Here is a 13,641-nt window from a genome sequence, read left to right as displayed (position 1 = left end):
GCCATTCTTTCAACTCATTAAATACAGGTGCAATAGTATCTGTTTTCTTATTCTCCTTAATCTTATTCTTTAGTTTTGAATGATTAACAGCTTTTAAATATAATATTTACTTCAGGGCGCCTGGGTGACTCTTTCGGTTAAGAATCCGACTCTTGATTTTGGCTCAGGTCATGATCTCAGGGTCGTAAGATCCGGCCGGCATCAGACCGGGGCTCAGCTCAGCACAGAGTCTGCTTGAGATTCTGTCTCTCCCTTTCCCTCTGCCCCTCCCCTTACTCAGGCTCCCTCTCTCTCTGTCTCTCTAAAATAAATAAATAAAATCTTTAAAAATAGTATTTACTTCTCCAGCAAAAGTTTTTGGTATATTTTTACCACCTGAAAGATGGGAGTTTCCTACCTAAAATTTTAGCGCACAGCCCATGAAATGAAACTCTAGGCCATGAACATTTAAACAAATGTATATTATTGAGTCAAGAGCATTTATCTGACAGTATAAGACATTAATTAAGAATACTTTAAGCCTAGCTTATCTCATGTCCAACTTGTCTTAAGGGGAATTTTACTTAAAATAGAGAATGTGATTCATTTGCTTCAACCTTGAGATGTTTAAGATACATTTTTATCATGTTTGCCTTGAAATTGTTTATGGTACCAAATTAGTTTTTTACATTATATTCTTGATGAAGATGCTAGACTATTTATGATCTAAGAAACTTCTTAAATATACATACGTATTAGGATAAAGGAAGTAAATGGTAATGTTAATGTCTAAAGGTCTTTCTTAAATAAGTTATACCGCAGCATAACCAAATAGTTGATGAAGGAAAGTTTCTTTTTTTTTTTTTTTTTTAGACTTATTTATTTTAGAGAGAGAGCAAGTGAGCAAGGGCGGGGGTAGGGGCAGAGAGAGAGAGAGAGAGAGTATCCTGAATCAGACTCCCCACTGAGCACAGAGCCCTATGTGAGTCTCAAGCCCAGGACCCTGAGATCATGACCTGTGCGGAAATCGAGAGTTGACTGCTTAACTGACTGAGCCACCCAGGCACCCTGAGGGAAAGTTTCTTTTTATAAATGTATTTTAACTAATAAATGAAGAAGGAATGGTAGAATATTACTATTTTTTAACTCCTTAGTAATATTACAAAGAAATAACTGGACATTATATGCCTACTCTTGGAAATATTCTTGCAGGTGTTCATGTAAAAAAATTGATCCTGAATCAGATCACGTCTGTATGTGTCTGATTTACAGAAAAAAAGGGGGACAGAGAAACAATGCAAGTGACACCCCAGGGACAAAATTGGAAAAATTCAGATTTGGGAAATACCACAAGGCAAATGATTCCGTTTTAACAAGTAAATTGCAAGCAAAAATAAGAGAGAAAAGGAGAGCCTATAGGTTAAAGGAGACTTGAGACATTGACTGAGTGCAATTTGTAAAACTTTCTCAGACCCTATCTCAAACAGACCAACTCTTAGAAAACATTTGTGAGAGAACCAGGGAAATCTGAGTACTAATTAGATATTTGATGATTTTAAGAAGTTATTATCATTTTTACATATGATAATGGTATTGTCATTTTAAAAAGTCTTCAATTTTTAGTTACATACTTAAATACAAATGAAATAATATGACATTTGTTTCAAGTTTATTTGTTTAAGTATTCTGTACACCCAGCGTAGGGCTGAAACTCACAACTCCAAGATCAAGAGTCGCATGCTCTTCTGACTGAGCCAGCCAACCACCCCTCTTATATTTCTTTCAAAATAACATAGGGAGTGGAAGGAGGGCATGAGTGGGGTTAGGTGAAACAAAAATTGGCCATAAGTTGGTATTTGTTGAAGCTGGGTAAAGATTAAAGATTATATGAAGATTTGCAGTTACGTCTGTCAAGTAAAAGGTATTTTTGTTTGTGTTCTTTTCTAGGGAAAGCTATGAAGAAGTGGGTAGAGTCAATTGCTAAGATCATCAAGAGAAAGAAACAAGCTCAGGCAAATGGAATAAGCCATAATATTACCTTTGAAAGTCCACCTCCAGCAATTGAATGGCATATCAGCAGACCAGGACAGTTTGAAACATTTGATCTCATGACCCTTCATCCAATAGAAATTGCACGTCAGCTGACGCTTTTGGAATCTGATCTCTACAGGTAGATAATGAATGTTTATTTGCTGCTCTGTTTTCAAGAATTTTAAACATAGAACATTTTGCAAATTGTTCATGAATGCTTCAAAGTGCCTCATTTATTCTTGTGGGCTTGGAGGAAAAGCTCATAGCACAGTTTTTTACTACAATCTGTTCTACAGGTAAAAGTTTTATACTGCTATTTAGGCCTAACTTAGGTACTGGCAGTCCTTCACAAGATGAGTGGTAGACACTAACGCCACTTTTGAGGCAATCACCCAGCTCTTCCTCTTAACACTTTCTCAGATTGTTTTAGAGCTGGATGGTAGGCTCTTGAAGGCAGCTGAGTAAATAGAATGTTGTGTGAGACAAGCTTTCTTCTTCTTTTTTTCCCCCCCAGATTCTACATAATCAGAAATTTAATTTGGAGCTTGACTGGGTTAGGTTTGCTAGGCAAATGAATAACAAAATTCTTAGAAAAATGAAGATTTCTTATTTTTTTAAAGGAGTCTTAAATTTTTTACTTCAGCTATTTGAAGTCAAGATGACTTTAAAGAAAAGTTATTTCTGAAGTAGTATGATGATGAACCATACTTAAAACTTCTGAACCATTTTCTTTCATTTATGAGGTTCATTAGAAATGTGCTTGGCTCTTTACTTTTATTATCTGTATCCCATCATCTGTCTTTACATGTAAAACACTTCCTGCCATTACCCTATACCCATGCAGATCACCCATTCACAACCTAACCTTTATAGTTTCATGGTTTCATCACTTGCAATGTCATTCTCCACTCCAGATCAGATACCTCTCATGGTCATATTGCAGATCTTCTTAGCACTCCAAATCATTATTTCAAAATTACTAATTCAAGCATCTCATTTCTTTCTAACTGCAGTCTTCCTTTCAGCTTGCTTTATCAGCTTCATCCTCTGTCATCTTTTTTTTAAACCACTGTCCTTTCCCAGTGCATTAGCCCCATTCTGTCTCCTCCTTCCTAATTTAAGCTTTCTTCTTTCATTTACAACCCAGGCTCTTATGAAGAGTACAGGCCTTGCAGGTAACAGCCCCCTCTCCCTACCCAGTCAAAAAATGACCTGCCACCACTACCATTCTATCAAAAACTTCTCTGCATTCGGGAACCCCTTCTAAAGTACAAATACCAAGAAGTTATCTTGATTGGTGGCCAATTTTTTTTAAAGGGAAAAGCAAGAATATACAAAGTTTAGTGCTAATGGAGAATGTAGGAAGGCAGCAGACATAAAAAAAAAACCCAAAAACTTGCCCTTCTTTAGAATTGGGCCTCTGGTTTGCCTTGGCTGTGCTATTCAGAATTTAGCACACATGTCAGCAGTTGTGAACATCTAATTCAGAATGTCATGTTGTATTTTAAGTATTTTGGAGTTCAGGTTGTTTTTGTTGATATTGTGGGATTTGTGAAAGGTAGGAATGAAGGGACTTGCTACTTGAGAAAAAAAGGAAATAGTACTGAATCACGTTTTTCCTCATTGAGTGACTGTTACAGTAGTGGACATTAGAAAGAAAAACACTTAGCTCAAAGTGGACCTGCTTTCAGAACATGGAAAATACCTTTGTTAAGTGATATGTGTATTATAAAAGAAGAGGAACATAGGTAAAACACTGACACTGTTTGTAAACTAAATTTCTGGTGAAACTATAGAACCACCTAAGAAAACTTATTTTAAAAACTGTTAGCAAGTACCCATTTGTATTCAAATCTACTGATTAAAAACTTTTTTTTAAATGAATAGCCACGTCCATAGGACACTGGTCAATTTTTAAAATTATGTAATCCTGGCTCGCTATATACAATACTGCTCTTCTGTTTAATTTCTTACTGAATAATTTAGGTATTTAAAAAAATGTAGAAAATTATATAATGAGGGCCCATGAACAGCAAAAGCCTTACAAATGTAATTGAAATCCTTCGACTGATTCTTACCAGTTCTGTTCTTCTTTCTCCCAATAACCCCTGTCCTGTATTTGGTGCTTATTATTCCTATGTATCCCTTTATAATTTATATGCATACACATATTGATAATATGTAACATTGTTTTGCAGATTTTAAAACAGTTTATACTTATGTATCATTCTGCAACACGTTTTGCACTTAAATTGTTTCTGGCATTTGTTCAAGTTGATCAATATAGCTCTAGTTTGCTTATTTTAATTACTGTGTGTTCCATTATATGAATACTCCATAGTGTATCCAGCCTCTAGGTTGTGATTTTTCAGTCTTGCAAATAATGACTGCTTCACTGAGTATTCTTATAAATGTTTTCTTATAATCTGGTGTTTCTGGAGTGCATATCTAGATAGATTTGTGGGGTGATCCAGTATGTGTATCTTCAGTATTATGAGATACTGCTAAATTGCTTTACAGAGCAGTTGTTTCAGTTGTTACTTGCACATCAATGTTGGCGAGATCCTGCCCATCTTTACCCATTTGGTGTTATTAGACTTTTGTTAGTCTGGCAGGAGTAAAATGGGATTTTGTTGTGGCTTAATGTTCTTCTCCCTGAATGTGACTATTTGGGTCCAGACCTCTGTGATTTAAACCTGTTCATGTGTTTGTCCATTTATCTTTTGGGTTGTCTTTATCTTACTGTTAGAAGATCTTTAAATAATTTTGATACTAATCATTTGTAGGTTAAGTTCCATGATTTTTGATTCCACAGGAAAGTCCAACCTTCTGAACTAGTAGGGAGTGTATGGACGAAAGAAGATAAAGAAATAAATTCTCCAAATTTATTAAAAATGATTCGCCATACCACAAACCTCACCTTATGGTTTGAAAAGTAAGTGTTTACTTATTCTGTCTTATTACTTCTTAATAATCATAATATTAAGTCATCCGTAAGCTTAAATTCTCATTAAAAATACATTTCTTCTTTTCTACGTGAGGTGAGGAAGTTGCTTTTTAAACCATAATTTGTTTTGTTTTGTTTAGGTGCATTGTGGAAGCAGAAAATTTTGAGGAACGGGTGGCAATACTAAGCAGAATTATAGAAATTCTGCAAGTTTTTCAAGATTTGAATAACTTCAATGGTGTATTGGAGATAGTCAGTGCAGTAAATTCAGTGTCGGTATACAGACTAGACCATACTTTTGAGGTAAGTTTTAGGCTTAAATATTTCATCTTTTGGGGGGGGAGATACAATTGATGGTAAAAGAAATTGCTTCTACCACTGATCTTTTTCAGTAAATCCTTTACAAATCATCTTATTCCCTTAAATAATCAGTATACACTAGTATGCCTAGGACTCATCAAAGAATATGGGACTTGTGACTCTGTTTAGTATGTTTACTTCAATGTTATGAAGTTTCAATTGGATTTTTCCAATGGCACACTGATCGTTTCAAATAAGTGACATTTTAGATATACAAATTAATCACCATATAGTCAAAGAAGGAGTAACATGGAGAAAGTCTTTCTAAAATTGAAAATTTTTAATTATACACTAGCATATGTTTAGTGTTTGTTATAGAAAATTCAAAAGATACAGAAAGTATATGTTAAAATTAAAATACACCTACTCTTGTGCCCAGAGATAAAAGTGCCAGACTTTAAAGTTAATGTACGAAGATGTCGTTTCTGCAGTATTAATTGTAGTAGCAGAAAACAGAAAGCAGAAACAACATGTGTGTCCTTGGATAGAATGACTGAATATGTTGTTCTACACCTGTAGTGTAGAATATTGTTCAGCTATAGAAAAAAAGTGAATAGGATCTATGTGTATTGTCTTAAAAATAGTATTTGTGATATTTTAGGGGAAAAGCCATAAAAAAACTTAAGAATAATGAATATAATATGATTTCTTTTTTAAATAACATAAAAACAGAACAGACCCTTAACATGTTAGTGGAATTGCATGAGCATTGAGAAGAGTGTGGAAAGATACATACTCTTTTCATAACATTGGTTCTTTCAGTGGGTTATGATTAGAAGGGAGTGGGGAGCAAATTGCTTTCATGTATGTGTTTTTCTATTCAAGTGTTTGCATTTTATTGATTTGTATGAACTTTTTATATATGAAGGACATTAACAGTTGAATATTGCCAAATATTAATCTATTTAATAGGTTAATGATTTTAATTCTGATTTTGAAAACTCTAAAATAGCATATTTGAGAGATTAAGTTTTAGTTTCTTAAAATATTGGGTACAGAACAATATTTATGAAATATGTATAAGGCAAAAAGAATAAAAATACAAAGAACACCTGTATACATGGTATCCAGTTTAAAGACTCCTCCAATTCCATCTCCATCCTTACCCCTTCAGCTGCCATTCTGAATTTTGTGCTTATTATTCTACTTTTTTCTATAGTTTTACTTACTTGTATTTCTAAACAATGTATTATTTCATTTTGCACATTTCTTAATTATATATGAATATAATTCTCCAAAGACTTTTTACGTTTATCATTATCTTCCTAAAATTCATCCAGGTTGCTTCTTACTGCTATAGTTCATTCTTTTTCTTAGCTGTACCATATTATAAGAATAAACTTACCAAAATTTGTTTATTTATTTACTAGTTAATGGCCATTTGGACTGTTTCCAGTGTGGGGCTATTATCAGTAATAGCACCATGAACATTTTCTACATATATCCTGGTGCACAAATTTCTCTAAGTTATTTACCTAGAAGTAGAATTACTAGATAATAGCATATGGCTAGCTTTAGCTTTACTAGATGATGCCAGATTGTTTTCCCAAATAGTTGTACCAGTTTATACTTCCACCAGAAATGTATGAGTTCTAGTTATGTTACATTCTCACCAGTACTTGATATTGTCAGTTCTTTTCATTTTCCAGTCTTGTAGTTTTGGTTTATAAACCCGATTTCTAATGAGTATGAACCTCTTTTTAAATGTTTATTGGTTCTTTGTATTTCTTCTTATGGAAATTTTTTGTCTTTTTAATTGTTGAATTTTCTTACAAATCTATGTGCGTTCTCTGGATTTTAATCCTTTGCCAGTTATGTGTATTGTAAATGTCTCTTCCTAGATTGAAGCTTCTCTTTTCACCTTTTTTTTCTGTCTTTTGATGGACAAGAGTTCTTGATGTAGTCAAATTTATTTATTTAGTCTTGTTATTTATGCTGTTTGGTGTCTTGTTTACCCGATCTTTCTCTATTATCTTAATGTTTTGTTTTTTACGTTCTGTCCTTAATCCAGCTAGATATAAGTTTTGAGTATGGGGTGAGGTTGGAGTCTAATTTCATGTTTTGTTCCATATAGTTAGCCAGTTGCTTCCATGCATTTATTGAAAGTTTGATAGGAATTGCATTGGTTCTATAAATTGCATAGTTTCCGTTGGTAAAGAACTGACAATTTTACAGTGAGTCTTCCAAACCATGAACATGTATATCTTTACCTTCATTTATTCACTTAATAAAGTTTTATGGTTTTCTTAATGATGATCTCATACCTCTTTTGTTAGATTTATATTAGCATATTTTTTTAAGATCTTGTTTTATTTATTGCTGATATCTCGAAATGCAGTTGATTTTTGCCTATTGGTTTTATATCCAGCAACATTTCTAAATTCTTTCATTAACACTCCATATGTAGATATATTTGGTATTTTCACAGACAATTATATCGTTTGTGAATATTGACAGTTTTTCTTTCATTTTCTTTATTTTTCTTGTTCATGCTAGTTAGGACTTCTGTAGAGTACTGAATGAAAGTTAGGATGTAATCACCTTTGCTTTTTCCTTAAATTAAAGGAAATGCATCGACAGTTTTCCATCAAGTGCAATGTTTGCTGTGGATTAGTGTGTGTGTGTGTGTGTGTGTGTGTGTGTGTGTATACTTAATGAGGTTAAAAAGAATTATTTGTAACAAAAATGTAATAATGAAATATAAAAGAAATGACTCTGCTTATTTGGTTTACTAAATTTTTGTTCAATTTTTCTCTCCTTCCTACAGCCTTCTCCTCCTTACCAAAACCTTGCCCTTAGCCTCAAAAGACCGTACAGTGGAAAAATATTTGAATGCTTTAGGATTATATTTCTCTCTTATAGCTATAATTTGAAACTCTGGCTAGTCTGAATTATAAATAATAAGATCCTGAGGAAGAATTTTTTATTGCTTAATGCTCTAATTTATATTAGAAAATAAGTTTTTAAGTTTTGTATTTATAGATAAATCATTTCAGGCAAGTGCAGAAAGGAATACTACTCATCTTTAATTTAAAAAATTATTTTTCAGATATTTGCAAAATTTTATAAAATTCCAAGCTCTGTGTTCATAAAATATGATTGAATTGTAAAAACAAATTATACTCAATTTATATATTTTAAAGGCATTGCAGGAAAGAAAAAGGAGAATTTTGGATGAAGCTGTGGAGTTAAGTCAAGATCACTTTAAAAAATACCTAGTAAAACTGAAGTCAATCAATCCACCTTGTGTGCCTTTTTTTGGTAAGTTACTGAATATAGATTTATATTTATATTTTGAGGTAGTTTATTGTAGCAAAGAGACCAGCCTTTAAAGGCAGATTGTCCTGATTTTTATTTCTAAGCATATCTACTTTTATTAGCTGTTTATATTGATAAATAAAACCTTAAAGTCTCTGTTTCCTTATCTTTAAAATAGAGGTTTATGATAATTATCTCATAGAGTTGTTGTAAGGAGCTCTGTGGGGTCTTTCTATATGACTACTGATTCTATTCACGAGGGCTCCACCCTCAGGGTGTAAGCACCTCCCAAAGGTCCCATCTCCTAATACTATCACATTGGGCATTAAGATTTCAACATAGGAATTTTGAACAAACATGCATGCCTGTGTACACACACACACACACACACACACACCCCCACTGGTTGTGCTAACCAAAAATGTCTCCAGACAATCCCAAATATTTCCGAGGGGACAAACTTGCCCCCAGTTGAGAGACACTGATTTAAATGAATCCATAATTATGTATGAAAAAGGAGCTAAAAACTTTCTTACTGTCCCAGAATGAGGAATAATTCTTTTTCTGTCTAAATTATGGGCTTTGGGGAAACATAATTAATTTATAAATCTATAGTTTTATCACCAGAATTGGCTTAAAATTAATTTACTGATCATTATTTAAGATCATTGGCATTAAATATTTATAATCAAATATTAAAGTGGTTAAAACAGATTTAACACTTATAACTTAGACTTTGTGAATGAATCCTCCCTTTTATTTTAGGCTGTTAGTCTAAGGAATAAATCAAGCCTTTCCTAAACCCTAATTTTCTTTTTATTTTAAATTCTTTAAATGTTAAAAAATTCCTAATGTAAACTTAACTAATAAGCCTATTAGAGACTTATCAACATTTTAGTGGTAGAATTGCTGGATTATAGGATGTCTTTCAACTTTACTACATCAGTTGTTTTTTCAAATGATTGATTAAGTAACAGATTTTATAACTTTTCTTCAAATACTCTTTTTTACTAGGAATATATTTAACAAATATCCTGAAAACTGAAGAAGGGAATAATGATTTTTTAAAAAAGAAAGGAAAAGATTTAATCAATTTCAGTAAGAGGAGGAAAGTAGCTGAAATTACTGGAGAAATTCAGCAGTATCAGAATCAACCTTACTGTTTACGGATAGAACCAGAAATGAGGGTAAATATTTTCTTCGCTTGTCTTTAAAAGAGAACATGTTAAATCCTCTGCAATCTGTAAGAAATATCATAACCACACATTATGCTACTTATTTTCCTATAAAAGTAATATAGTAAGTTAATAATTAATCACTAGATAGAAGTGGTAAATACTAGATATTCTGTGCTAACAGTCTGCAGTTACGAATATTACTAGGTACTGGGATGCCTGCATGGCTCAGTTGGTAGAGCATATGACTCTTGATATCAGGGTTTGAGCCCCATGTTGGGTGTAGAGAGTACTTAAAAATAAAATCTTAAAAAATACATATTGTTAGGTACTTTTTTCTTGAGAGTATTGCTTCTTTGTGCAACTGGTTCAAGAAATACTTTCAAAAAATGCATGACAAAATGGAATGAAACTCTGATGTCCATGTAGTGAAAGAAAATCCACTGTCATTGGTTGTTAGCCATTTCAGATATGTTACATGTGCCAATGTAACATTAATTAATTTCTTCATAAGAACACTAGGTTTCAATAAGGGAAGAGGTTGGTTTTATATATATTTATATGTGTGTGTGTGTATATATATATGTATGTGTATATATATATATGTATATGCTTAGCAAAAAATCATTTTTTTAACATTCTATCAATTGATATTCTATTCTGAGCAATAGTTTATAACATTGATTCTGTGGTATTGTAAGATGTGGGGCACCTTCTAAATCATAGTAAATTATGATACTATATTTATGTTAAATAAATTTTATTGTGTTATACTTATTTGAAATTCAGAATATATAGTAGCTATCAGAATAAGTTCACCTGTCCCATTAAAAATTGTGCTCAACTTTCAGGCTTAGTGTGCAGGTCAGCATATTAAGTGAAAATGCCCACCATGACTCCCACCCTCCTAAATTGTAAATGGTAACTATTCTTTGTTCCCAGTTCAAAACAAAATACCCTAAAGTCCTAAGAAAGAATGACCTAAACTACAGCATTATGAAAGTGTAGATGGATACCTGCTCTGAAGAAAATCGTGACAAGCTGCTGGTGGTCCCATATTTCATTCTCTTTCCTCACTATGGGGCCAGCCCTCTGTGATATTGAACTTCAAAGGTCTAAAGAAATACACTCTTGAAGCTCAGATTAAAGTGTTTATAATATATTTTCCCGAGAAATCATGTTACATTATAGTTGGGTATATTTGAAATAGTACTTTTAACATTCATATCTCGGTAACTTCTAATGGGTTTTTGTGATCTGGTCTAGACTTCCTACCATCATTTAAAGCATTAAATGATGCTTTGTGGGGGTGTGGGGGTATCTACTTTTCAAGCCATAGTTAACCAAGGTAGTAAATAGTATTAAAAAATAGAGCAAAGGATGAGAAAATCAAGATTACTGCTATTATAACTTTACAGAAGTCTTTACATTGCTGTTGGTTCTTATGATTTAATTTGACTAACGTGAGTATAAGAACAAGCTGTTTCAATATTGTTAAAGGAGTAATATAATTTTCTTGACATTGGCAGAATGCCTGAAAAATGGGAGAATTTTATATCAGAAATTTTAAAGATCATTTTGCCTACTGTTAAAGTGAAAACCCAGTACTTGTTTTATATATGCTTCTTAAACCACTTCGAAATTGAATAAAGTTAAATCCAGTAATTTGCTTCTAAGGAATTTTTCTGAGAAAATAATCAGAAATGTACAGAAAAATTTATGCACGAGGAGTTAATAATTATTATTCTTATTGTAATATAAAGAATTAGAAAGCAGTGCAGTGGATAACTGAGTGTGTGGAGACTGGTGAAATAAACATGCATATGAATAAAGACTGTAGAGCTAAAGTTTGTACTTATAAACTAAGTAAACCACATGGAAAAATATTGAGTTATACGCTAAAAAAAAAAAAAGGTTAAAAATAACTGTTATGGTCCCAGTTTTGCAAAATAAAAAAAAAACCCAAAAAACAAATATATGTAATATGTATATATGCATATATTCACATGGTAAAAACATTGCAATATTCTAAGAGTAAAATGTTAACAGATCTCTGCTTGGTGAGATTACTATTTATATTCTTTTTACCCTTTGCTAAATCATCTAAATTTTCTATCTAAAAGCTTAAATACAAGCTTAGAAAAATTTTTCCTAAGAAAGGTTATTTTACTAGAGGTCAGCATGGATAAGTTTGTAATTGTTCTTGAAATTACTTTTGAATAGAACTTAATCCATCTTATCTCTGTTTTTTTTCTGATTATCGAAGGTGTCATTGTGGGACACCCGGCTTGCTCAGTTGGTGGAGCATGTGACTCTTGATCTCGGGGTTGTAAGTTGGACCCCCACATTGGGTGTAGAGATGACTTAAAAATAAAAGCTTTTTTTTAAAAAGCCTCATTGTGAATTATAATTCTGTTCTAAACACTTTTGATAGCTTACTGGTGATAACCATCTTGTTATAATGAGTAGGACAAATGTTAACCGAGCCATTAAGTGGTAATAAATGAAAATCTCTCCATCTTCTTAATAGAAAATGAAGACTAAAATATACAACTCCCGTAGAAATTGTACAGCTTTATTTGAAAGTAGAGAGATTGGAATCAGCAATTCTTGTGAACTCTCAGACATTACGATCCCTTAATTTATTGATAATTTTTTTTATTTTAAACTGCTGAAATACATGTTCCAATAAGATCTAAAACATGTACTTATGGAAATTTATTTAATTCCAGAGGTTCTTTGAAAACCTTAACCCCATGGGAAGTGCTTCTGAAAAGGAGTTTACAGATTATTTGTTCAACAAGTCACTAGAAATTGAACCCCGAAACTGCAAACAGCCACCTCGATTTGTAAGTTCGTTATAATTTTGGAAAAACTGATTTTTAAAACAATATTATCTTCGGTGTTTAATAATGTATTACCATTAAAATTCTAATTTATTTGAATAGCTATTTTTCAGTCCTTTGTGTTGTAATACTATACTGTTTCTAAAGTGATAGGTACTGTAGGAGGCAATGTTATTAGCCTTTTGATAAAATCTCGTTTATTCTTTATCTTTGTAAGACTTCTTTGTCAGCTTTTAAGCTTCCTAGTATAAGGGGGAAAGTTGTGAAAAAGTGAGAGCTGTAAATGACCAGGAAATGAAACAGGAAAAAGGAGTAAGCAAGTGTATCATGGTTCTTCTGGCCTGACCATGACTCCTGTCATTAGAGCAAATCATCCATGGTCACCACTGGAATGAACTTGATGCTAAAATTTGCTGTTACAGCTCCAAGTTATTCTTGTGTTTGCAGTGGCAACAGAAGTAGGGGGAAGACCAATTCTAAGTAGTCGAACAGAAAGCAAGATGTGGGAGGAATTAAAAACACTTATACCTACTTTGAGCCAAGCAGCAAGATGTTATCTCATCTCCACAACAGTTGTAGGATATAGATCTTATTCTCATTTTACAAACAAAAACTGAGGCACAAAGTCGTTAAATAACTCTTTTAAGACTGCAAAGCGAGATATCAGCACACTGGAGATTTTAACTCAAGTTATCTGAATTCCATGTTTTTTCATTAGGTTATCACTGTGAGAGTTTAAAAGGGGGCATGGTGGTGGGAGACAATGGTAGCAGTTTTCTCCAAACACTTGAAAGTACCATTGTGGAGGTTGGTCATTCACTGTTAGGTGCGTCATTTACCTTGATGCACCTAACATAATATGTTGCGTATATTACGTCCGCAGTAAATACATGTAAAATTGATACCAATGATTTGAAGAAGTTTAGGTTCAAGTGTTTGGGGAGGAACAAGTTGTCATACAGATTTTTAAGAATTTTATTTCTGCAGTATGAAAAGACGTTTACTTGTATTCAAGTCCAAATCCCGAAGTGTCCTACTGGAATGT

General features: G+C 32.7%; 1 protein-coding gene across 3 annotated transcripts in view; it reads left to right on the top strand.

Moving 5' to 3' along the window:
- SOS2 (SOS Ras/Rho guanine nucleotide exchange factor 2) overlaps positions 1–13,641 on the top strand; it is an 80,020-nt gene that overhangs the window by 53,306 nt on the left and 13,073 nt on the right. For all 3 annotated transcript variants that reach the window (XM_040620876.1, XM_040620875.1, XM_040620877.1), the window contains exons 14-19: positions 1,927–2,149; positions 4,826–4,945; positions 5,098–5,260; positions 8,461–8,578; positions 9,590–9,762; positions 12,483–12,599. In XM_040620876.1, the coding sequence (XP_040476810.1) occupies positions 1,927–2,149; positions 4,826–4,945; positions 5,098–5,260; positions 8,461–8,578; positions 9,590–9,762; positions 12,483–12,599 (914 nt within the window). The remainder of the gene's footprint in view (positions 1–1,926; positions 2,150–4,825; positions 4,946–5,097; positions 5,261–8,460; positions 8,579–9,589; positions 9,763–12,482; positions 12,600–13,641) is intronic.

Source organism: Ursus maritimus, unplaced genomic scaffold, assembly GCF_017311325.1.
Source record: "Ursus maritimus isolate PB19 unplaced genomic scaffold, ASM1731132v1 scaffold_36, whole genome shotgun sequence".
NCBI lineage: Eukaryota > Metazoa > Chordata > Mammalia > Carnivora > Ursidae > Ursus > Ursus maritimus.
Note: the sequence above shows the minus strand (reverse complement) of the source record. Positions and strands in the feature narration are given on the sequence as shown.